The 27,298-nt window shown below is 34.6% G+C and overlaps 1 protein-coding gene across 4 annotated transcripts in view; it reads left to right on the top strand.

The window, feature by feature from the left end:
• Window positions 1-27,298, top strand: part of LOC106460297 (SHC-transforming protein 1-like) — a 52,554-nt gene that overhangs the window by 22,983 nt on the left and 2,273 nt on the right. For 3 of the 4 annotated variants that reach the window (XM_022386991.1, XM_022386989.1, XM_022386990.1), the window contains exons 3-10: window positions 7,054-7,475; window positions 22,285-22,355; window positions 23,255-23,315; window positions 23,966-24,085; window positions 24,636-24,689; window positions 24,946-25,124; window positions 26,310-26,469; window positions 27,144-27,297. In XM_022386991.1, coding sequence (XP_022242699.1) covers window positions 7,311-7,475; window positions 22,285-22,355; window positions 23,255-23,315; window positions 23,966-24,085; window positions 24,636-24,689; window positions 24,946-25,124; window positions 26,310-26,469; window positions 27,144-27,297 — 964 coding nt within the window. In that variant the 5' untranslated portion in view covers window positions 7,054-7,310. Of the gene's footprint in view, window positions 1-6,710; window positions 7,476-22,284; window positions 22,356-23,254; window positions 23,316-23,965; window positions 24,086-24,635; window positions 24,690-24,945; window positions 25,125-26,309; window positions 26,470-27,143; window position 27,298 lie in introns of those variants that run through there. The other variant, XM_013919991.2, reaches the window with a different exon arrangement.

Raw genomic sequence — 27,298 nt, 5'->3', positions numbered from 1 at the left:
TATCTAGGCCAGTTTTCCGATTTAACGGGGCCAAATATCAAACATTAAAACAAGAGGGAATTCTCAATAGCTTTTTTATTAGCTATATTTTTGTGCACAAGCAATACCAGGCCGCGCGTATAGCCGATTCGATTTTATTACTCATCAGGATCTCTACTAGCTTACCCTAAAACTGAAATTCTTTTAGGCGCGATTAGAGTAAATTAATCTATGAGACCTTGGGCGTAGTTAATAAATATACCAATCAAAAGAGTTTGACCTCCTGAGTCCAAAACTGTAATTGGAACTCAAATCGGTCAAGAGATGACGGAGCTATAAGCTAAAAGTTTCTACTTGAAAAACAAAACTCAGAGCTATTCTGTGAGCCGTTATGTCGCGGCTAAAAACACTCATCTTGGCTTGCAGTTCCCACATATTTCCACCAGTCCAACAGAGTGAAGAAGGCAGATGGGAAATTTGTCTTTTTTTTCCGATTTTAGAGGGCTCAATATTAAAAATGTTTTACAAAGTTAGGGCTTAGGTCTGCCATTCCATTATGTTATGATAAATCTGAGTGAGACTTTGCAAAACGACACCTTGCGACAGCCCCTACAGGCTGAAACAGACAATTTGGTGTTTATATATATTTTTTTCTGGTATTACAGAGTTAAAAATTTCTAGTATACTCAGAGGTTTTGACCGACATAAAAGATTTTTCACAAAGACACCTCGCGAAAACCCATTAGATTGAAGAAGCTAGATTTTGATTTTGTTACTTTATTATTTTTATATTACAGGGATAAAAGGTGAAAAAATTGCTATGTATTTAATAGGTAGCTCTGAACCTATAGACAATGTCTGCATATGTAAATATTACAAGGTGGGTGTTAGTAATAGTCTTTTGATTCACAATACGTGAAATATATCTTATTTGCTCAGAAGTTAACCAGCGAAGTTTTGTTATTGTCAGTATATGTATTTACACAGATACTGACTATCGTATGTATTGTAAGGTATGTTGGCATTTCTAGTTGACAGCCCCCCCCCCAGCTAAAAATCGAGTTTCGATACATGTGGTGGGCAGAGCACATACAGCCCATTGTGTAGCTTTGCGCTTAACAACAACGACTCAACCAACCAACTAGTTGAAAATTATTTTTCATTTGCAAAATATTTGCATCTTCAGTAAGGAAAGCTATATTTTCCTAGTATTTGTGTATCTCACGTGTAGTAGTTGTATTGAAACTTCAGCTGCAGTACAACAGAATTGTAAATTCTGTCGTATTCGAGGTTTTAAGGTTTTTCTGTCTAATTAGGTGAGGTTCCTATAATAAGTCTTCTCGTTTGAACCTTGTTATTGAGTTTGTCTCTCGGTTGTAGTTATTAGGTCTGTCGTTTATTTTTAGGCCTGGTTGTTTGGGCGCTTGATTCATAATCTTAGGGTCGTGGGTTCGAATCCCCTTCATCGAATATACTAGCCATTCCAGCCGCAGGGGCGTTATAATATTACGGTCAATCCCACTATTCGTTGGTAAAAGAGTAGCTCAAGAGTTGGCGGTGGGTGGTGTTGACTATTTGCTTTCCCGCTAGTCTATCACTGCTAAATCAGGGACGGCTAGGGCAGGTATCGAATAGTTTTGTGCGAAATACAAACCAATCCGTTATCCTTAACGTCATTAGAACATTTCCTCCCCAAAGTCTTTATTTTAAAGGTAATGCGCATGCATGCGTGACTGTTTGTTTGAATTACATTTGTTGGTGGTTTATTTTTTTAAAATGAAATTTGTGTCAAAATTTTGGTTGTTCTTCCTTGTTATCTTTGAACGGATTTAGAAGAATTATTGCTAAACTCAATTCGCTAGGTAATGAAATACAGCCTAAGAAGAGTTAGAACACATTGTGTGCAGTTAGTTGAGGTTTAACTATTCGTTATGGTTGAAAGCTTCAGAAGAAAGGTTGGTATACAGACGCATGTTCACCGTGTAAATGTAATAACTTCTCGGAATTTACCCAACTTACACACGAAATATATGGATAAAAAAAGACGTCAAGGTAGTTTGCAGTTCCTTTTCTCTTCTAAGTCGTTAAGTAGGTCGGTTTAATCAATGATTTAAGCTTGCAATAAATGCTATTTTAAGGTTGTTGAAAGCCTTGGATTATTTTAATTAAATAAATGTATACTTGTGTCTAGTTGTAAACCTTAACAAAGTATTTTAATCACTTGAACGCCCGATCTGCGTTGTGAAGATATTTCATTCACATACACCCATACAAAAATCAAATCAAATCTACGTCCAACATATTTATTGCGACTTTTCGGGTAAACACTTCATTAGGCTCACTCTAGACAGTGGTTTTACTACCGTTTTTTTTTTTTTTGCGTGTCTGTTTGATTAAGGGATAATTGTGATACTTCTTTTTTTATGTGCACATACACGACAGTGGAATGTTGTAGTTCTTGTTGTTTTTTTTAACTTTTTTAAATGACGTGTATCAAAAGATCTCTGAACGACTGGTTCAACTAGTCTTTAGGTTTTCGAACACAAAGCTGCAACCAGTCGTACAGTCCGAGAGCGTCTACCTCTAACAACAGATCAATGTAATAGCTGAGACTGATATTGCATCATCTCATCCGACTTTATCTGATTTCCTTTTCCACACATCTGTTTTCACGAATTTAGCATTTCAGTCACTCATACAGACGGTTAATAAAAATTATTCATTTCATTTAAGAATAAAACACTACTGAATGTGCAGGATGATCCAAAATTATCATTCCTATTTTAAAATTTAATAATTAAATAACTCAAGAAATGGAACCATGCGGTGTTCAACACCTTGTAGCCTAACTCAGTGTCTAATGTCGTGTTTTTTGTCCTTTTTTTTTCACTTCAGTGAGTAGTGTTGATCCGTAAAGTGGCAATCGTACAGGAAAAGGCTCAATGCGATGGATTGGTCGGGGCCAATTCCGTGACCTCCACGTTCGCCAAACATCACTCCACTAGATTTCTTTCTTAGTAGGTATGTTAAGGGCATCGTGTATCGCACACTTATAGCAAACATCACGGAGCCAAAGACCAGGACAGCGGGCACTGTAACTGTGGACATGTTGCAGCGAACGTGAATTGAAATCGAATATCAGTTAGACGTGATGAGAGCCACTAATGGTGCACACGTAGCAGTCTGACGTCAATAAAAACTGTTTGAGTTGGACTACAAAATATTGAAAATTGCATGATTGTATTTCTTTAGTTGTTTAATTGTTAAATTTTCAAATAGGAGAGAAAATTTTGGACCACCCTTTATAAGAACTTCTTAAAATAGGACTTTCTGGTTTTCTAATATACTCAAGTAGTCTCGCAGAAATTTTAACGTGTTTTCTCCATAAGCAATGTGGCGCTTATAACAAGTATAGAAAAATAAATAAAAAGCGTATAAAAAGCTGATCTGCAACTGACATCATCGTATTCTTTTACACAGTGTTTTTGTAGTTTTTAGGTTTAAATGTTCACATTTTCCCAAGAAGTTTAATTTTATTATAATCACAATAGTATGCTTCAACGGTTTAAAGTAACTGAATTCGTAAAAGTTAATAATGACGTACTCTTCCCACGAGCGATCCATTTTTAACAGATATAACCTACATGTGCTAACTGCAACGCTTATCACATTTAGTATACATCAAACTAACCAGGTCAGCGACGACTACGAATGACGTTTCATGTATATTGTTATCCACAGCTGTGTGTGTACGCTAGGATTTTATAACTACACGGGATATCTACTAGTGCAACATTTGTGTGTTGATCTTCTTGTGTCAGTGTTTCTGAGTCATATTTGGTTATACATATGACAAACGAACACTTATTTTTCTTCTTAAAATCAGGTGGGGCGGTAATCATCGTTAACAGCGAGGGTACCCAACTGGTGGATCCAGATCCATTCTAATCTTCATTAAAATTGTTTTGTGACTTTGCTCGCTTCTATTGGTTAGACAGGAATATAAAAATAATTTTGTAATTTTTAGTTCCGATCTGTACGTGTAGGTGGCTTACTTTGATCACAAGTTATTGACAAGGGCCCTATCGTGTAATGCACTTTTAGATCGTGAACAGGTACTATAATATATGGTAGGGTAGCACACACGGTAATTGGGAAAAGTTCCGAAAAATAAATCCAGTTTAAAGAAAACGCTGACAATTATTATGGAGAGCCTGATGGTTAGGGAGCTCGACTCGCTATCTGCGGGTCTCGAGTTCGAATCCCGTTACCGAACATACTCGACCTTTCAGTCGTGGGTCGTTATAATGTACGACCAATCCCACATTTCGTTGGTAAAAGAGTAGCCGATGAGTTGTCGGTGGGTAGTGTTGACTAGTTGCCTTCCCTCTAATCTATCACTTTTAAATTAGAGAAGGCTAACGCAGGTAGCCCTCGAATAGCTTTGCGCGATTTTTAACAAACAAACCAACCTTTGTTATGGATAGACGATATAATTTTTATATTAATCATGAAACGTGTATATTTATAGCCGAACATATTGATGAAGCTCTTTTCAACTTATAAAAATAAATTTATTGATATAACTTCACAGTACAATTGGCAATTATGTCACATCTGGTTTACTCCGGTTTGTATGTGTGGTTGACATTGTGTGTACTTGTACATATTTTGATTTATTATGATAATTTTTTTTGCCTTGTGGTTACAAACAAACAAAAAAGAAACTTTTCGAGAGCTACATGAATGTTATTTTAACCGAATCTATTTGCATTAGATGCGTAGAAGTTTGAACACAAATGAAAAAAAGAATGAAATATTATCAACGGAAACCGAGACCGCTACCAGTACGTTAGAGCTACATAAATATATTGTTGCTGTCTCCTTGTTGTGTTGTTTTTAATCTTAAATAGTGTAGCTCAATTTTGTGTAATTAAAAAGTGAGATTTTGTCTGGCCATGCATGGCAGAAGAGTGACCGACACCGTTTAATTCGTAGCGAGTCGTCGTCTCTTCACAAACGAGGCATACTTCCTCAACATGTAGTTTTCCATCATGTTGAGTACCTACTTAAGTAGATAAAAAACAAAGTATTTCCGTAGATGAGACACGTTAAGAGCGAGTGATAAATATGTACTGCGAACACACACAACATGTGACAGTTAATGTTCGTAACGTATTAAACTTAAAAGATTTTATTTCTTGCTTTGCTCCTTTACAAGACGCAACTCAAGCGTAACGTAAATATATAAATTTTCGGGAAAGTACGGATGTTGTTGTTGTTGTTAGTAGGTACTGTTAAGGACTGCTTATTACATATACACGCTGCTGTAATTTTTACTAAACAGTATATCTAGAGAAGTAGAGGTCAGCACTTCTCTCACCGACTTCCGGTCCAAAAAAAAAAAAGAAAATATTACTATATTTAGCCTCGAGAAAAATACCTCTGTAGCGTTCGAGACAACGTTGTAACGCAAAAAAAAAGTTACACATACTGTTAAGCAAGGTCAGATGTATTTTGATAAACGTAGGGCCAAAAGACATAATTATGTTTAGTTGATTCCTGTTACTAGCATAAATATGGGATAGGTTACATGAAAAGTAAAATTATCGACAACAAAAAATCTGGGACAAAGACATACTTATGCTAGTGCGTAAAGTTGACTTTGTTTTCATAGAAGTGTATGATTTGGTAGTGGGTCGTATGTTGAAAATAGGTAGATCGGTGTATAAATATATAGAAAAGATTATACACACACTTTAAAATGAAATGTTATGTGTACCCAAAGCGCATACAGGCTTAAAATTGGCCCATCACTGCGGCGTAAAATACATTGATATGTATATCACGTAAGATGTTAGCGCAATTTTGTTTTCTTTTGAAATAATAATTCATCGAGCACAAAATAACCTGCTCACTTTTAAACCCCTGATCCACCCTATGTAACTACATGTGTATATAGAATATCAAACGTTTGAAAATGGTTAAACTTGAAGTTAATATGTGTGTGTGTAAATATATATAATATAACTTCAATATGTGCTTTTGTATTTCTAATTACTCGAAGCAAAATGCATAAACTGGACAGGACGTATTACCCACGCATTTTCCCCCTAATTTCATCGTATTGAAATAAATTTGATTCGCTTGTTAGGTATGCCTAAAGAAAGATATAGATGAACACGAAAACTATTACCAACGGTAACAAAACCTACTTTGTACGTAATACCTGTTGTTGTTTTTTAACATACGATACGGCCGGCAGATAGCGACAATCTCGTGGACGTTAACTTTCATTTGTATGTGTTTTCTTCTTTTGAAGTTGCAGAAATCGCAAACTGTCATGCATATCTCATTGTTTATATAAAAGATTAAATTGTATTGACTGTGTTCCAAAGCTTTTGTTTATAAGGCATGCCTTTATAGAAAGCGCGAACATTGGTAGTGGTGTAAAATGATACCGCACACTAAAACTGCTCGTCACTTTCCCACAACGATCCTTCCTTCGTGTTCAGTATCTATTGACACACCCAACCTATAGATGTAGGAAATGGTTCATTTACTTACATCCTGCAAAACTGTGACATATGTCTCGCACTGTGCGCAGTAGATGTATGTAGAGTGATACAATTTGGTGTGAAATAGCGGGCCACTTTCCGTGCATGCCCTTGCTCCAGCGTCATTACGCGCCACAGCCACGAACTCGAGCAGTTCACTTCCTGTCCCAATAGGCGTCGCGAGCCGCGTTCATTCAGATTTAGACTGACTACAGAGAGCGTGGGCGTCCACTCTGCTGCAGTCTCTATTCCCGTTGTCTAGGTTACGGGAACCTGAATGGATAGAACTACATCTGCACTGATGTGTTTCTGCGTTTTTCCTTGAGTCGACCTTGCGAACTAGTTGTAGTTGACGTTATGATGATCGGCCACTTGATGGTGGTCGACATCTTAGGGTTACTTGCCCTTGTTGTCTTCTAAATTTCGTGTTTTAAGTGTGTGCTGGTGACAATGTTGAAGTGTTTTCCCTTCGCTTATCATAACTTACAAGAAGATGATTATTGTCATGTGTCCATAGGTAAACCGTCGGTGCGGACGTTTCGAAAGACGGACACAGCCGCTACCTTGCCAAGACCTAAGCCCTCACCAGCGTCTTCACAGTTCTTGCTCACTTTCAAACCGAAGAACACAAGACATATTGAAAAGCAGGAGGCCCTTCGTAAGGCAGCGGGGCTCATTTCGGCGCACCAGGGGCCAGAACTTGCGGACCGCTACACTCGGTTCCCCAGGTCATTGTCCCAAGTCTCTGATCCGCCCGGTCATAGGATCGACAACATGAGCCGCGTGAGGATCCACTGGGCAGGCGGAGGTGGTACGAGTTCCGCCGGTGGTGTGAATCCAAGTAGCGGTGGTGCCGACAATTTTATCAACAAACCTCCCCGAGGCTGGCTCCATCCAGATCAAGAAATTAGAGATGGCGGTATATGCTATGGAATAAGGGTAAGCGAAAATTTTTTTTTTTTTTTATAAATGTAAACGTTATATTTTTATTTTCATATTTTATTTATTACAATATTATGTTTTGTGATATATGCCATATTTATAATTAAATATGTAAGCTATCAAATTTGCTACAAAATATAAGAATAATTGATTTAACGTGGAGAATATTGTGAAACGATTCGGTCCATATAGATCTTTGTCAGACTTATTTTCAACACCATATAAATTAAGACACGTGATTTCAGTTAGTAAAGGATACATGCAACAAATTTGTTATTGCAAACAATAAGACCTGTTAGTCACGTTTCACATACAATGTATTGTTACCTGATTGGCTAGAATTTTAGGTATTGTGCAGTGTTTTATATATATATGTGTGTGTATCAGCATGATGAAAGCTAGTAATATATGATATGCTATGATGTTCCAGTGTAGATTTTGTAGTTAAAGAGAAGCTGTGAGGTTCTAACACAATAATAATTTTGTATTTTTTCTTACTTTACATCTTGAGAAAGATTTCTTGTTTTACTTTTCAGTTATTTGTGGAGGAGGTCGTAATGGCCTACCCTGTGCGTAAGCAGCAGTCAGTAATAAGTTTTATAGTCTGTCTTGCGTGATTTTAACTTCTAATATTTTTAGAAACTTTTTAAGTTTACAAACTTTAGACAATAATGAATATTAATTGTGCCTACTAGATGGCGCTGATTCAATTTCTAAGCAAACATTCCAACAAAAAATATCTGCATGCCTGTTTTTTTTAATATTAGTTATATTTTGTACTATATAACTAACAGATTGTAAGGTGTAAAATTATCTACATCCTTACGCGTTTTTTTAAAAAGGAGTCGGGCTTCTTTGTCACTAACCCATTTTGTGCTATCAATACATAACTTCGAAAATAACCAGACAAATACAGTTAAACTTTTTCATAAGTTGCATTTTTGTATATTTAACGAAATGTGTTTAATTACTAGTGTAACTTTAAACCAACCGTAGAATCATATCAATCACAATATATACCTAATTTATTTGTTTTTATCGTTTACGTTGCACATTGGGGGGGGGGGGTATATACTTTATCTTCATATTTAATAGAATGTATAAACAAAAAACGGGAGGTGATGACAACGATTATGCGCATTATGATCCCAAAAGAACGTGTAACACACCAGTTCCTGTTCGAGTAATGAGAGTTCAACTCTTTTGGAATCACACAGAGTTGGAGGTTGGAAATTAAAGTAACTCATGAGTTAAAAGTTAATAGGATGGTGCATTCAAGCTTGTAAACATTGTTAATAACTATACTTGAAACGTTTAGACATTATGAAATACAAAATATTGTTTATAAATTTCTCCCTTTTAAAACCTATTGTTTAGACGTAAATGTGCGTCGTATAATTGGTTGATTTTTTCATTGATGACAGCCGTAAATGCTTTATGGAGTATTATTACAGTGTTATCTTTCCTATTTTGAAATTTAATAATTAAATAACTAAAGAAATGCAACCATGCAGTTTCAACATCTTGTAGCCCAACTGAAACAGCTTTTATCGTCATGTTTTTGTTGTTGTCTTCTTCCCCCTCTCTAGTGGGTAGTGTTACCCAGTAAAATGGCAACCATACAAAAAGAGGCTCAATGCGATGGATTGGTCAGGGGGTTGGCCAATTCCTAGGCCTCCGCGTTCGCCAGACATCACTCTACTGGACTTCTTTCTTTGGGGGTATGTTAAGGCCATCGTGTATCGCACACCTATAGCAAACGTCATAGAACTAAAGACCAGGATAGCGGACACCATCGCCACTGTGACTGTGAACATGTTGCAGCGAACGTAGACAAAAATCGAATATCAGTTAGACGTGCTGATAGCCACTAATGGTGTATAAGTAACAGTCTACTTACATGTCAATAAAAACTGTTAGAGTTGGGCTACAAGATGTTAAAAATTGCATGATTGTATTTCTTTAGTTATTTAATTATTAAATTTTAAAATACGAGAAATAATTTTGGACCACCCTGTATTTAGCCTCAATTTCTCCTTTGGAGTTTTCGATATTTTTCAAATTAATAAATATTGTTTAATAATCTATGTGATAAACTATTTAAAATATTATACTCGGCTGAAGTTATTTTTTATGGTTTAACAAAGAGATAACATTATTGTGGAACTTTGGTTCAGCGCTAAGTTTGAGGGCATATAACACTAAGGTACGGAGGTTTGATTCCTATGGTTTGAAAAGCGCAGATGTCCCATTATGCAGTTTTGCGCTCAAACAAATCATAATAGCTTTGCTATATTTAAACAAATTATCGATGTATACTAGTGGAAATACTGTAAGAAATAAAATACTTCATTTTCTTTGAATTTAGTCACATTAATATTATTGGTTGTATGTGTTGAACACATTTTGAAGTATTATTATTATTAATCTTTTACACTTATGAATATTAGTTTCTATTGTAAGCTTAGTATATGGATGTGGGGCTAACCCAAGTCTCGTTCTGTGGTATTATCGGGATTACTGTCGAAAATATCAATATTAGCGAGAATGCAGAACTGATGATTCACTGCGTTCTATTTATTATATATATATATATCTCTTAGCTTCAGTCATTTAGTTCATTTTTTATCCGAATTTATCAATAATTTATTAATTGTGTTTTTATATTAAAGTGATGTAAACTTTTAGCTGATTCAAGATAGTTAATAATAATGCCAATAATTTTTAGATGTTTATATTTTTATTAGTCAGTTCTTATTGAAAAGGACTGTTATAGTTAAACTGATATTCAAATTCTAAACCTTCTGAATCCCACTATGTGTGTTGTGTGTAAGTAGAGGAAGTAGCTTGAATACAAAGTTAAGGGCTAGAAACATACCTCGTAATTGTCAAATAAACAATTACTAAAACTATTTTCCAATAATAATAACCTACTACAATATATGCATTTGTGTGTGTGTGAAAGCTTTGGAGTTATAAACAATGATTTAATTTATTAGCAGGTCACGCTATATAGTGTACGTGAGAGAGAGATTGTAAGATGTGTACATTAATTTCACGAGATATCCATCGTGAGAAGGAGTTCCAGTTGACTACTCACTGTATTAGGAACTTCCAGGAAGTATCTGGAAGGGTGAAAAGATATCATTATAAACGTCTGATGATATAACTACGTGGCGGATTCATATACAGTAGTCTGGAAGGACTGTGTAGACCTGTTTTGTCTGGTGACCCTATAGAAATCCAGAAATTTGTATGTAGTTGTAGACCGGCTGTGATTTTTCTGGCTTTCAGACCGGACAGCTATAGCAGAAGGCCAAACAAAAGGTTTTTGTGTCCACTTTCGTATCCTGCTGATACGGTTTGGCTAAACATCCACCCCATGTGTTGGTTAACGGGACGGGAAGTAGGCTTCCTTCCGGCAGCCGTGCCTGTAGCTTACACATGGACTTCCGGCCTCCCCCTTTACTCCCCCTACCTTGTTTCTCTACTGTTGTGATGGTCACGTGGTAGATGGTATTGTAAGATCTAGTTTGTCTGAATGAACAGATCACACGCACATATACATTGTGCATGTCACACTGACACACGTGTTTGGACCAGTGACGTTCAAACCGTTTGGGAAAAATCTCATAGCTTTGGTTCGGTGTTTTTGGTTCCATGAATATATTTATGTTTCCTGGGTGTATATGCCAAAATCAGATGTTGAGGCCCCACCACTTCCTTCACCTGCAGCTCCGGAACTAAATAACCAGATGGCAGGACCGTATTAATATTTGTGGATTGGCGGTCAAACATAGAATTTAATGATATAAAGTAAAACTCGTTAATGTCGTAATTGCATCAAATCAAAGTTTTTCAACAGGAAGTAAAGTACTTAAGGAACAGAAAAACATTAGTTTATATCTGAAACATGATTGATTTATATTATTATACGTTGATGTTCTCAAACTCTTAGATATATATATGGTTTAATTTATGTTTGTTTTTTTCATGTGTAACCCTTAACTATAGTTATATTCTTATAAATATGTTAATTTTTATTATGTCACTGAAAATTTATCAGCATTGTAAAATCGTGTTTTGTTATGAAAGAAATCCCCATTCAACATCGAATATTAACACTTGTGTAATCTGATTTTATATGTTAAACGTGCGTCTGGTGTCACGTATTTGGTGGTAGCAGTTTTATTTTTCCTATTTAACATGGCTTTCCCTTAAAGCGAACGACGTCTTGTGAGTACAGCTCCCTACAAGGAAAGGTATACATTTGGCCTGATAACCCCCCCCCCCTTCTCTCTCCATTAATGTCTTGCTAAATATATAAGCATTTGTGTGTGTGGTTTTAGTTTACGTTTCTTCCAACACAAAGAGTCATTATAGTTTACATACCAGGAAATCCTTTTTTAACGTTTTTTTTTTCTGTATCGGTTATCTGCAAAACAAAATTATAGTTCAAGGCAAACATGAACACAGCCTATTGAAGCAGTGTATTTAAGTAGTGATTCTCATGAACCAAAGACAATCTCGCGTAACCCCCCCCCCCGACTCGGATAGGGAACCCGGTCCTGCAGTTTATAAAATTAAAAGAGATAGTAACATAAATATGTCACTTATTAACATTTTCATGTTAAGCATTATTCTGATTTAATCGAACGTTGCATCGTTTCTAGCTATAATATGGGCCACCTTTTGAGCATGCTATCCATATTTATAGATACCTAGGGGGTTCGCACACCGCAGGATGACAACCACGATATTAGAGAATATTGGTACTAAAATGCAAAATTAATTGTGTGATATTCAGATTTGGTGAGGTTTTTTTTCGTCAGCAAATTGTGATTTTTGCTAATTTAGACCGAATTTGAATATAGTTATGAGCCCCCCAGTGGCACAGCGGTATGTCTGCGGACTTACAACGCTAGAAACCGGGTTTCGATACCCGTGGTGGGCAGAGCACAGATAGCCCTTGTGTAGCTTTGTGCATAATTAAAAAAACAAAAACAAAGAATATAGTTATGGATCATATTCAAGGAAATATTGCTACTTTGCCTTTACTAACAAATGACGACTATTGCGAGTTTGCCTGTAATATATATATATATATATATATTGTATTTGACTTGGTTAATATGGAAGATTACCTAATATCGCAGTGGTTTCCTTACTGTGTACGTTTACAACTGTTTCCAACATTTAGTCTGTTTCCTTTTTGTTGTTGTTACCACATCTTTATAATGTCTTAATTGGTTTTCCTTCGTTTTATAATCGATAGACAGCAGAAATATGAAGTAGTTAACGCAGAAACTATACTATCTGTACACTTTCAAAAATCAGTTCAGTAGTTTAGTTGATAGTGCTTGTGATTTTTAAAGAAACAAAATGTATGTTACTAAATACATTTTATTATTAGACTTTACTGAATCAGAGATTAACGTCCATTCTAAGTTTGTAATGTGCTTTTTAGGACATTCCTGTATCTGACCACAGTACAGTATTTTGTTTGTTTGTTTGTTGAATTTCGCGCAAAGCTACTCGAGGGCTGTCTGTGTTAGCCATTCTTAATTTTGAAGCGAAAGACTAGAAGGAAGATAGCTATTCAACACCACCCACCGCCAACTCCTGGGCTACTCTTTACCAAGTAATAGTGGGGTTGACCGTAACATTTTAACGCCGCCATGGCTGAAAGGGCGAGCATATTCGGTGAGGGATTCGATCCTGTGACCCAAAGATTGCGAGAAGAGTGCCCTAATCACCAGGCCCTAAAATACAATATTGTTTATAATTACTATATGAAATTCCCTTGGTTAGGAAGGTAATGACTAGCGTTGGGGTCAGCGGTTAACTGATTAACTACATAAAAGGAACTCATTATCAACCCATTTATTCGATGACGTATATTTCTCCGTTTTCGACTGCATTGAATTTAAATGTAATGACTCATCTACGTACTTCGTACAATTGACCTCACTCAATAAGTCACTGGTTCCTTCTGTGAACTTTCTTGACATAACGACAAAGTTAATCATAGTGATGTCAGTCATGGTATGTGGATGTTATTTTCTTCCTTATAGCGATGATTGCTGTTCCTAAACCAGTTACTTTCAAAATCTCTCCTATTTATTGTGTACGTGTGCCGAGTCAAAAGCTAGGTTGTGTTTTTCCACTTCTTTTGACCTTAGTTATTTCCTTTTTTTTTTTTGTTTCAGTAAAAATCCTGCGTATTTAAACTACGTGTTAGTGGAAGAAGCTACGCCTAAACCTGCTATTTTTAGGATTCCAAACTTAAACTGAAAGAGAATACTTTGTTATTGCATTAAAATATATTTAACATTTCACTTTTTTTTATATCCAGTTTGAGACATTAATATAAATATTTATATTTAGTAAAGTCTGATTTTTTTATATTTTTTTAGCCTTACAGCCAGGACTGGAGGTCATAGGTTAGGGGTCGTCGTTAGAATATAATACGTGGGAAGCAGTTACATATAGGTGAATAATGATGGTTAAGGGCTATAATGCCAGTAATATAGCTGCTGTAAAGAGGTTAGAGATCGTCTTCTCTGAAGTATAAATTCGAATGTATATTAGAAACGCATCTTGGGGGTCATGGGCTAGCGCGTGAAGAATTAACACGAGATCCCTTTTATAGAAGTTATGGGTTAAGAGTTTACACGAAAAAAGAACAACATACCAGCAAATAAAAAAATGATTTCGCGTGGAGGTCGCAAATCTGTGGTCAGTTTCTTCGTAACTTACATCTAGAGTTGAGTCATAGGTTAAGAGTCAGAATCATGGTAGTAATTCTACAAAGCAAATGTAGGCGTTTCTTCGTTGCATTTTCGTAGGCGGTGGTTCACAATTACCATAATATTTAAAATTTACAGAACAGGGCGTTGATGAGGAATGAACCTCGTATTTATTATAGCTGACCGATGTTCAACATGTAATTTCGAGGAAGTGTGATAACATTTTACGATAAATTAAACTAAACATCCAATAGTATAAAGCACAATATGCTAGATGATGGCTTGACGTATGTACACGTCACGACATTTATTTTCCCACCAGGTTAGACAGATGGTTTAGAAGAGAACTTGTTTGTAGTAATATCTGCAGATAAGTGTACTTGTTTTACAGTTTGCATTTTGGAAATTTTAAACCATCTGTTTGCTAATCCACCCTTCACTTTGATTTGTTACTTATATATCTGAGTGATTTTTAGTTAACTTTTTTAATTATCTGTTAATAATATTGTATAAACTGAGTGAAGGCACGTTTCTAGTTCGATTTATTATCCCTTGTATTGCCGGATGAATTCATTGAAATTACTGTAAATTTTTTATTATGATATGTGCGGGATGGGTCTGAAGAATTTTATTACACGAGTTTGCTGTACATGGGTATTTTTTGTTTTCACTTTAAAAAAAAAAACATGAGTGATTAAACGTTTCTTAAAAATGATTATAAATTGTTGTTTGAAGTGAAGAACAGAAATGTGGACCTTCGGCGTTTTTTAGTGGCTCACAATTCTTTCCCGTTGCGCTATTCTGGCAAAGAGGAAACGTTAACTGATTTAAATTAAACAAAATTAAAATATATGCCGCGTTTCTTTCCATATTCTGGAATATCTTTGTGTAAGTGAGCTGGACTAGTAGTTAATAGTTAATGTGCTGGACTATGGAGCTGAGGGTCACAGGTTCGATTCCCGTTGCTGAAAATAAAAATCGCGCTACACACATTAATGCTGAGAGTGCATTATTAGAGAGTGGTGGTCAAAATCCAACTATTCGATTAGAGTAGCCTAAGAGTTGGCGGTGGGCGTTGTTGACTATCACCTGTCCCTCTAGTCTATTAAGTCGAAATTAGAAACAGATAGCCGTTATATAGCTTTATACGAATATCCGAAAACAAAATATTTTGCACATCTCACAGTAACCATCACGGACTGACAACTTGTATTTATGAACGTTTTTTTATTTTAGTTGTGAAAGCGATCTGCTTAACGTTATATGATGAGTAAGACATGGTGTCATTAATTTTTCACAAATGATAATATGTGCAAAATATTGATTTTCAGATCCTCAAAACTTTTTTCCGCGTCATTTTGAGTTAGTCTAATAACGGAATTCTATGACCATACCTCATTTGTTATTTCAGGCTTAAAAAATACGACGACGTCACTTCGCCTTTCACCCAAGATCCAAATAAATGCAGATATATCTAATAAAAAATATATATTTAAAGATAAAAAATCACGAATAGAAAATTCCCCTAAAATCGTACTAGATGTTCAGCAGCATCAAATTTTGTATTAAATTTACTTACTCAGCAGACACTTTTTCAACAGGGTGAATTTGGTGTCATTTTCAAGTAAATATTTACATACTTAAGACACGTGTGTTGTGAAGTTGATCTCTGAAGCCTCAAAATGTATCCTGTAAGGAAACACAACGCATTCTAGATATAAATGTTGTGGGTTCGGGCGAAATAGTTCCTATTATTTGGCAATTTACGTGATGTAAATAGATCGACGAAAACGTGCTAAAATAAACACCGAACAACTTCAGATTACAAAAACTGACGTTCAGATATATGTAAAAATAAATGAATTATGAGTATGACATCGTGGTTATGAATTTTTCACACATGATATGTGCGTGACATTGTGTTTTAGATCCCCCAAACTTTATCCGCGTCATTTTGAGTCAATCCATTATTAACGGAATTCCACAGGAATTCTAACAGGAAAGACCAATTATTTATGCGTTTTACAGTGATTGTTATTTTATAGCTTATTGTACAACCAAAAATACCGTTATGTCTATAAAGTACTTTGATAATTGGTGCAGTAAAGACAACGGTTCCTGTTTTAATAATTTCGTTGTTGTTATCAATTCAATAGTTATTTAGCTATGATTACGGAATAAGTTGCTATAAAGGCAGTCATCAGGAAATAAAGCAACCACTGTTACTGTAAGTCGTACTGGGAAGAATACCGTTTATAAATTATTTTAGAATGACAAATTTGAGCAAAAGTACTAGTTGATATTGTGCTTATGTTATCTTACTTGCATCATTTTCTTGAGCTCGTTTTTGTGGTAATTTACTTCTAGGGCTTGGCCTATTGAATAGTGTGTTCCTTGACTGCGAAACCGAAGATTTAAGGTTCGTAGCCGTTTGTCTAAAGAATGCACTCCGCACTTTGGGGTCGTGTGTGCGTTAAAAGATAGATGGTCAAACCCGACTATTCCATCAGAGAAGAATCGGCAGTTAGTACTATCGACTAGACAATCCTAATTCCCTTTTGTCTATCACTTCAGAATCAGGGACGGTTAACGGAGATAACACATACAGCTTTGCGCGAAAACTTTAAACAAACACACAATCATGTCATTATGCTCAGAGCCACTCTCCGTTTTTTCCGCAGTATTATATTTTTAATCGGTTTTACTATTTCACGATCGTGCGTACAGTACGGTGCACAAGAAAGAAAACAAACTAATTCTTGTTAGATCTTTTCCAAAATAAAATTCTGGTTTGTACGTGTGTGTGTGTGTGTATATATATATATATAACTGTACATTTAGCTTAGTTTCAAATTACAATAGCAAACGAAATTTTCACGAATCTGTGAGTTAGAAAAATGTGTATTTATAAAAAAAAACCCGTAAAAGTTAGTAATTTTTTGATGGATGAAGGAATGTGAATACAAAGAAATGAACATGAGGTGAACTAATTATAAGTACAGTGAAGGTTGAACCCAAAATATAATTATTAATAAAGAGCATTTAATAATAATAATAAAACTGATTGATGTACTTTATGCTACCTAAAAATATGATATTAAGATTAATACCCTTTTCAAGCACAACTTAAATACAAACTAACAATTTACAAAAATAGATAGGTACCTACCCGACTATTTACGACGAAACCGGTTTGGTAGTTAACTGTATATCTTTGTAAATTGGTTTTTAGTTCATTTGTGCTTTTAACAAAAAGCTGCTGGTCTCAACACCAATTAAAAACAGTTTTGACTATTAGGACACACATTTAAAGTTACCATATAACATAGGTTTATATTATATGAGTTGACGTATTTGTCTAATGCACCGGACATAGTAGTTATAGTTCCCGAGGACTAACAACGTGAAATACAGAAGACCATGGAGAGTGACACTGAGGGTAGGGGGAGGGGGTAAACCCAAATGTTAAACACCCTATGTCAGTCTCCGAGAGGGGTGGTTCTGATCAGAACGCAGAGTCCACTTTTTTAACTCCGTAGAGAGAGCGTAAAGGTATATGCTTGGTTTGATTGAAATTAGTAAGAAAAAAAACCGAAGGTGTGGAACACACATAATCCCCCCGGGGGGGGGCGCTTTAGGGAACATACTATGTTTGGTTGAATTCAGTCAAATTGTGTAGGCGTATAAGTCGGAGGTACGGATGAAACTTCTTTTTTATATATACCGGGTGGGTATATATATATTCCAGTGGTTCAGCGGTATGTTTTAAAACTTATAGCGTTAAAAACCGGGTTTCGATACCCGCTATGTAGCTTTGTGCTTAACAAAAAAAAACAAACCTCCTCGGTGTTGTACATAAAAAGCCTAAACTATGTATTTTCGTATAATAGATTTTCAATTCCATGCCTACTGCTGTGCTTGGAAGAAGTCCACATTTATGAATTCAGTTTCAGCCTTGCAATTTTTTATATCAAACTATGATTTGTAAGGGTTATATGTATATCAGAGCATGGATACTACATTTTGATCAGGTGCTTCTAATGTAGTAAATTGCCATACGTTATACAAAACTTTGCGATTCAACATGTATTTTCTCTAGTTGATTTTTTTCAAAAACCTGAGTTATTGAAATGATACAAACAGCATGTGGATAAAACAAAGCATCAATTTGATGCCGTCTCACAAGTGACATTTTTTTCATTTTTCCACCCTGTCACTTTTTTGTTGAGATGGACATAGAAGTTTCTTGTCTTTGAAACTATAACTATAAAGCAGAGAGTGCTGATTTTAAATAGTTTGTGACTAACAAGTAAATCTGTATAGATCTAGTATACAGTTAGTAGTATATGGGGGAGTCGTGTATTAGACAAGATGATCATATGGTGAATTCGCACCAGAAAACCTCTTAAATTTCTCTTTTATGTGTGACGTGTAATATACACAGTAAATATTTTTGGGACCCCAGTTGCTCAATCGATTTAGCTACACCCCCGATAAAAAAGGACTGAAATAAAAATATATGGAAATACAAGTAAAGGTAATTGAAGAAAACTCAAGACTTTTCATCTCCTATAAGCAAACTGTGGAGTTCATACAAGGAAGATTAAAGGATGATTATGGACGAAATATAGTAAACGTTGGAAGTTGTGAAGCAAAATTATCTAAACGCAGATGGATGATATGCAGTAAAATACCTGATGATGGCAAGTTAAGTTTCCCTTGGATGTCTGTTATAAGATGTTTTCTACAGTGTAATAAACAGGAACTGAAAATATATATATGAAGTCACGGTAGAAGTTAGATTTTAGAAACAAGGCCTACCAAGTATCTTGTTGTTTTTGGAATCAGTAAGTATTCGCCCATTGATCAGCGTTTTTGTAGTGTAACGAAGACGGCTTTACACTGTTCCTGTTGCTGAGCTGTGGGTCTGAAGAAAGTGTTTTCTAGAATTATCTATGTATGTACTTGTGTGTGTCTAATTCTGTCCCTGACCTATGTGCTCTAAGCACGTGCCTTGTAGCCGCTAAAGGGCGAGCGGAAGTCGTAAAGTATGCCTTGCCTACGTGTCACAGTAGGTGCCGTTGACTTCTTCAGCTGGCAGGCTCGGAGGTGTGGCGAAGCTAAAATGAAAAAGTCCTTCGCCCTTGCCAGCCAGTTTCAGCAGGAAGCTTTTGTACTGAGTTTTAAATGGATTCACATTAATTTTTGTTTTTGATCCGTTGTTACTGAAATATGTCAAGCTACATTTACACGTACTCATTTTGTTTGGTTTAGTATTATTGAAACAAATGATGTTTTTAGTGAAATGTAAGTTATCTATTGCATTTTTTTTTCTCTGTATTATTCGATTCTGGAAACTGAAATCTTTACCAATGCAAACTATTCTACGAAGGTGTCGTAATGAGATCTTCTGTCTAGCTACAAGTAAAAAAAATTAAGTCCTTTTACAGGAACATTCCCCCCGAGCATAGGATTATACTCGCGAGGTATTTAAACATCACTTAGTAATAAATATTCAGAGTTTAAAAGTTATATACCAGTAGTGAAAGGTAAAACATGCTGAGGCACTAATGTCAGGTTAATAGTAAGTTTCAACAGCTGACCTTGAGATCCCTTTGAGTGAAACAGGTGACCTTGAGCATATGCTTGTTATCTAATTTCAAGGTCAGGCATTCAGGCATGTGGTAGTTACACTCATATTGATTGAATTATGTGCACCTGTATAGCATGTATCAGAAAAGGGCTTCTCTGGTACTTGATAGTAGCTTATATATATATACATTACTGCCTACAGTGAAGTCAAAATAACCAGGAAGGTATGGAGAGTATTCTCATTTCACATGCAGTGCAAATTTGATAGAAGTGTACATGTTATATGCATTTATGGCTCAGATTGGAAAGCCATGTTTCTTTGTTTTTCATTATCATTTTCCATACTCCACACATCTTTCACTATGGCACTCTTTTTTTTTTCTAAAGAAAGGATTGTGTGTCTGGTTATGGGAAGATTATGTTGGTTAACCAGAATTTTATTTACAAGTACACTATACCTCCTGTGTTTTTGGGTTTCGTGAGATTACTTGAATTTTTTTGTATTCTGTCAAATCAGTATATAAACTGCAAAGTAAAAGTAACAAGAAGTAACATTTTCAAGAAGACATTAAACGAATACCTTATTGCTAATGAAAAGATAAAAAAAACATTTTCTCCACTAATGTGTACCTCTTCATCAGTAACACACACACACACCATTTATTTGTTACCATATCATAACATTGAAAACATGCCCGACATATGGTAAGAACAACAAAAAAGGAGCACACACTTAACCCAGATGCATTTGTTTTTGTTATCAATGGCTTATGGGCTGCAGCTCTTCCACGAAAATTCATGGCATGTTATGGAAACACTTATAGGATTACCTGTGGCTGCTCTCATCTCCAAACAGATTCTATAGAGTCTGATGTCAAATTGAGGTAACCAGCCTTCTCAAGGTGCATTGACTCCTGTCAGTCAGTATTTTATGCCAGCCTGGTCGTTTCTTGGGCTCATTGTCACCTGCGGACTTCCATTTCTTCAGCACATACCAATTGTCGACCTGGGCATGTTTAATTGTAGCGCAATAGCATGTAAAGACATTTTCTCCAAATGACATCCAACTATCCTTCCCCTTTGACATATTGTTAGCTCTTTCCGAATACTTATCGTTCTGCATACAAGTTTGAAATGACTTCTGAGCAAACCACTGATCACCCTTACAGGCTAAACTATTTGCATATTTCATCACCACATCCATTTTCCTGCAATCAGAGGTGTGTCCCATGACTTTTGGTAGGATAGTGTATGTGTGAATCTTTTTATCACTAAAATATTATCTGAAAAACTGTTTGACCATCGATTGGCATGGAGCAAGGCACACCGAACCTGGACCGTGGATCAATGGAAATTGGTCCAGTAGAGTGACTAGTTATGCTACACTTTCTCCCAGTCTGATGGACGTGTTTGGATATGGAGGATGCCTGGAGAACTCTTATTACCTGTGTTGTCTCAACAGTGAAGTTTGGAGGTGGCAGTATCATGGTCTGAGGGTGCTTCCTGTGTATGGACTAGGCCCACTGATCGCATTGCATGGATCCATGAATGCTGAGTCTTACATTGTGGCAATTTTATGGTATCCGCCCTTACATCTTCCAACATGATAACGCTCGGTGTCATGAAGCAAGGATTGTGAACACGTGATTTGAAGAGAATAACGTCGGAACTCTGCAGTTGGCAGCACAGAGCTCCGACTTCAACCCATAGAACATCTTTGGGATGAACTGGAATGCAGAATTAGGGCAAGGCCAAGAAGGCCCTCTTCAGTAATGGAGCTTACTAATGCTTTAAAGGAGGAGTGGAGCACAATACCACCAGCTTTCTACCAGAAATTAGTAGACAGTCTTCCACAATGCATTGAAGCAGTCATTAAGGTCAAAGGCAAGTCAACACACTAATAATTTCTTGGAATAAAGATGTCTTATTCATAACTACTGATGTCCCATGACTTTTGGTAGGATAGTGTAGATTGGAAAGTTGATATATTTCTTAAGTAACCTGGTACATGTGCATGCTTAATTGTTTGTAGAATTATATGCGAGACTGGAAAGTTATGCTTTTTGTTTTTTCTTTGTATCTGTTTAAAATGTATGGGAAAGCTGAATTGGTTCATAAATAGACTGGAAACTTATGCTTTTTTTGTTTGTTTTTTTCATTGTATGTGTTTATGATTTATGGGTAAGCTAAATTGGTTCATTAATAGACTGAAAAGCCAGGTTTGAAACAAAATTAATAGTTGTTAAGTTGTCAAACATTATTTCTTGGTTTGTGATTTTTGTGGGGTTACAATTTTTAAATCATTCTTTTGTGTCTTCTACACTGTGTGTGTGGTTCTTTGAAGACTGAAATTTAATTCCAACACTGGAATGCCAAGTTGTTCTTGAATTGCATTTTGAATATGTAGATGTTATAAAACATTGATAAACAGTAAAGTCCACATAATGTTTATTGTTTTTTTTCAGTATGTTGGCTGCCTGGAGGTAAACACATCCATGAAAAGCTTAGACTTTGATACCAGGTCTCAAATAGCCAAGTAAGCCACCTCGTGTTTTTTTTATTACTATAACATTTCTGTCCAATCAAAATGCAAACACTGCTTAATATTTTTCTTGGAACACAAATGAAATAACTGTGGTTGAATGCTGTTTGTGTGAGAACTAGATTTTCCTAAGTATATTCTATTTGTACTTAATTACTGTTGTTATATGATTTTAATTTAAGGTGAGTACAGTGTGTTTAACTTAGCGGCAAATCTTACGTGTACAATAAATTCAGATAATTTGTATTACATAAAAAACTTCCTTATTTTTCCAAATCTAGAGATTAATAATCAAACTTTAAAATGCTGATAATTTCTGTTACAAGAGCATGCAAGTAGTTACAGTGTAAAATTAATAACGTTATTCAAACACCTGAAGGATTTGAATCTACTGAAGAACCAGTAATGTCTCCGAATACTGTGACAGTATTATGCTGAGAAAAAAAAAACTGCTATGTTGTAGTTTTGTCTAGCTATCATATTGTGGATAAGTAAATTTTGGTGAAGTTTTACATTTGTTATTTTGAATAGTTAATTTATTAATAAAAAATAACTTACAAAAATATTTCTGAATACTGCTATTAGCATAAACTGTTGCAAATGAATGTTTTGAATATAATTTAATAGCGTGAACTTACTAGAAATTTTGAAGTGGAACAGTTAATTAATTCAGTCATTTTAATTGGGTTACTCTAGTCTTAACTTATCACATTTTTAACAGGCTTCTTTTATAATGTACTACGTAACTTTGCTAAATTTTATATGAATGAATAATAGCTACTTTTTTATGATGTTTAGAATATAAATATTTCAATAATAACAAATCTTTTTTTTTTTTCATTATCTAAGTAAAATAATGTCTCATGACTATTTTTCGTTTTGTCTTGTTTTAGGGAATGTATTAACCGAGTTTGTGAAGCTGCAGGTCTGAAGACAGTTGACAAAAAACGAAAAGTAAGCCTTTTCATAATAATTTTAATATTCTTATTCTTAGGTTAATGATTATTATACATTTAACAACATTGTTTTAAAGTGTTTTAAAATAATTTTAAATTAGTGTTTGATCAAAAAAAAAAGGAAAGACGATACAAATGATAAACAAAATTTCATTGGATGTTTTATATTAATTGCTGTCATCTTTAATTTTTGAATTATTATTATTCCGAATAGTACTTGACAGAATACTTAATCTCTGTGGCAAAAGTGTTAAAACTAACATCATTTATTTTTTGTGAAGGTATATGAAGAAACTTCTTGAGTTTGGTTTGTTATTTTTAGATTTTTTTTAAGTGGTAGGTATAGCAATATATCTAATTAGAGTAGATATTCTTATTCTTTGTTTGAGACAGATCTGTGGTAGCTTTATATTTTGTTGTTGTTTTTTAGACCTTTTCACTAGTGTTTATAATTAGCAGTCTTTTTTTTTTTAATAAAGCATGAAAATTTCTTACAAGTCACTGATTTGTTAAAAGCTATAAATAATGTTGTTTTTTTTTGTAAACAACGGTCTTCATCTTTTTTGATAAGTATCTGATATGAAAATGTAGTAAATTTAACTTCTTTACAGTGGTTAAATAATAAAAAATACTTGCTACTTACACCAGGTGGATAAAAGAATTAGCCGAATGTTAGCAGAAAAACCAAACATGGATTTTGCTGGCTCTAATGTCAACTTGACGATCACCAGTTCCTACCTAAGTTTGATCGTTATGGAATCAGGAGAGGTAAATAGCCTGAATAAAAACTAGAATTTATCTAACTTAGTTATTTTTTTCTCTCTGACTGTCCTTAATCATGTTTACTGGTTTGTTTCTTGACTTTTAAGATTTTTTTTAGAAAATTATAAAGCAAAGCTTTTAAGTGACATGAAAATTTTAAAAATATTCTTTTTCACTCCTGTGAAGATAATGTAGCTTTTGTGAAGTTTCTGCAAAGAATTCAAAATTAACTGGCCTGATGATGGCCCAAGCAAATGTATGTGAAACATATAGCAAAACATCTTTGTTTTTGTGATAATCAGTAATTGTGCTTTAAACGATTATTACTTTTATTAATATTCAAAAGGTGTGATTTTGTTTACAAACGTAGGTGGTGGAAAGATAGGAGTTAGGCTTAGTATTGCCATTTTATCAAATGTACTTTTGTTTATTCAATCAAAAAATAGAAACCACCTGAATGAGCAGTTTTTTTATTACTTTTAAAGTTGAAAAAGAAATTTAAAATTTAGAATTTCGTTAAACAAGATACTAAAGTACTTTTGTTTTTTTTTTCTAGGTTGTGGTAAATCATGAAATGCCAAATATATCATTTGCTTCAGGAGGAGATGCTGTAAGTATACAAACACAATAGATACAAGAAATCTAACTGAGGGTTAAATGTCAAAGTGATTTTATTTACATTTATAGAAATGTCTCATAATAAACTCCAGTTTGCATTAAACAAATTTAAGAATAATAACACTGGTACTGTACACTGTTTTGCACCATTTTGTTTATATTCCTCAGATTGTTGAGATGTACATAATTTTAATAGTGATTTTATAAATCTATGTAATATTCTGATTTATTTTCTTTTCCCCCTGTAGGACACATTAGATTTCATAGCATATGTGGCAAAAGACCAGCGGTATGGCCGGGCATGCTTTGTTCTTGAGTGTGGTGGAGGTTTAGCACAAGAAGTTATCACTACTATTGGTCAAGCTTTTGAACTTAGATTTAAGGAATTTCTCCGTAGAGCTCCCCGTAGCATCAATATTCAAGACGGGTAATCTTCATATTACATCTTTGAACTTACAATTTCCTGATTTAGGCCTTTATTTTGTCATTTTAATACAAAACATTTTAAGCTCATTGTGGTATTGTAAAACTATTAGCCATACAGGTTTACACAGTATGTTCTCAGCCTAACTTTTATGTGTACTCTGGTTAAGAAGTTAGCACACAGGATCATATACAAAAGTTGTAATGGTTTTCAAACAAGACCTAAAACTTGAGCACTTTTGAATAGTTCACTGTTGTTCTTCAGGAGAATAAAGTGGGTTAAAGAAGTAGAAGTAATTAAATTTTTTAAAGTATAAGCAAATTGATAGTAATTCATGCTTAAAATAAGAAATAATAATTGTTATTTTCTATCAAAGAAAAAATAAAGTGATCATAGATTGGATTTTAAAGCAAATGTACACAAATTCTAGTACTAAACCTAAATTATTTTGTTTATGTTTTGCACCCATAATATTGGAAATAGTAGGCCAATTCTGCCTTCATTGCTTGTCACTTTACTTCTGTACAAGTCTACAATGAAACAAGTCTACAGCTTGTGATGTTTTCACTCTTAATTTTTCTTTTCTATCCGAATGGCTTTTTTAATTTACTAGTCATGTGCAGTATAAAATATTGCTTTTTGTTACACATGTAATTTTGTTTGGTTACCAGTAGTAAAGAATGAAATACTGGAAATCATGCTTTTTTTACAGAGTGATTCTCCTAGTTTCCAAGTAATGTGTAGCGAACTTTTGTCAGTAGTGCTTTCTACGTGACTGGTTCTCTTAGTTCACCAGTCATGCATACTGAAATGTTATCATTCATGCTTTCTCTTGTTTCTACAGTCCAGCCTTTTATATATGGGATATTATGGTGTAATGTAATATATTGAATAGTTTTTTCTTTTAACTAGGAAACTTTTGAGAGAAATATATTTCCAAATATTATAGTGAGGGAAGAAAACTATACAGTGATCTTTTTAGTGTCAATGACTCACCAAATATGATCATTAATTTTATGATAAAAATGCTCATTGGAAGTTTAAATTTCTGCTAACACATTAGTACTCAGATTTTGTTTAAAGTACGTATTTTAAGTAAAACTGTTCCATAATAGCAGTTGTTCAACATCGCTAGCATGAAACGAGATTGTCAGTAACCTGATACTGATAAAGTACTTTATTTCATAGCCAACGAATGGAGAATTCTGTAATCAATGGTAGCAGATCGGCTAGCACTGATGACCCAGAGTACTATAATGACCTGCCAGGAAAGATCCCACCAGATGGACCACCACCTGTACCTCCATTACCTGATTATCATACCGCTACACAGAATGGAGCGATGGCAGTAAGTGAAATAGAATAAATTTGGCCGTGTGTGGTCTTGTTAGTAGTAATATTAGGAGATAAAATAAGACTGATAATTTAGATTTTAAACAAGCAGAACAAATGTAACTCGTAAGTATAATGTTTCACGTAGTTAGTAAATGCAAATTACTAACAAGCTTTTGGAGTTCTCCACATTTATACAGTCTGGGCACATTGCCCGTACCTAGCTGTTATTATATGTATGGAGCTGAGCCTGTTTATCTATAGGGATATATGCAATGCACTTTTCATATGGTTTGCTTCTTCTTTTTGAGTAGTATTAATTATTAAAAGAGAGAGAGATTGGAAAATGAAAAATTAAAGTTACATTTGTAATTGGTATAATGAGGTTTTTTTATCTTCATTTTATAACTTAGGACTGACAATATTGATGAACTGTTTTTCAGAACTACTGAAGTTCAGTACTTTTAATATATAAGGTTTTGTTTCCTGAACATAATTCATGTTAAGAGTAAAATAAATTCATTAAAACCTGACTTCCTATTATTTTTAAGTGTATAGAAGATTATTTAGAGAAACTAATATCATATTACGTAGTTGTGGAAAAGTTAAATATTGCAACTTTCTGAAATAAAAATAAACTTCCTTTTATTTTGATGAAGAAAATTAATCCAGAAGTATTACATATTACAGCCATTACAGTATGCAGCAATAAAAGAACCAACACCATCATCTGCTCCTAAATCTTCAGCCGTCACAGAAGAGAAAGAGAACACAACCTCAGATAATTTGATAGACTTTGGTCCTGAAGGCAGTGTAGCTGTTCTTCCAAAAAGACCTGAACCAGG

Source organism: Limulus polyphemus, unplaced genomic scaffold (assembly GCF_000517525.1).
Source record: "Limulus polyphemus unplaced genomic scaffold, Limulus_polyphemus-2.1.2 Scaffold744, whole genome shotgun sequence".
Taxonomy (NCBI): domain Eukaryota; kingdom Metazoa; phylum Arthropoda; class Merostomata; order Xiphosura; family Limulidae; genus Limulus; species Limulus polyphemus.
The sequence above is the reverse complement of the archived record's forward strand: the minus strand, read 5'-3'. Positions and strand labels throughout refer to the sequence as shown.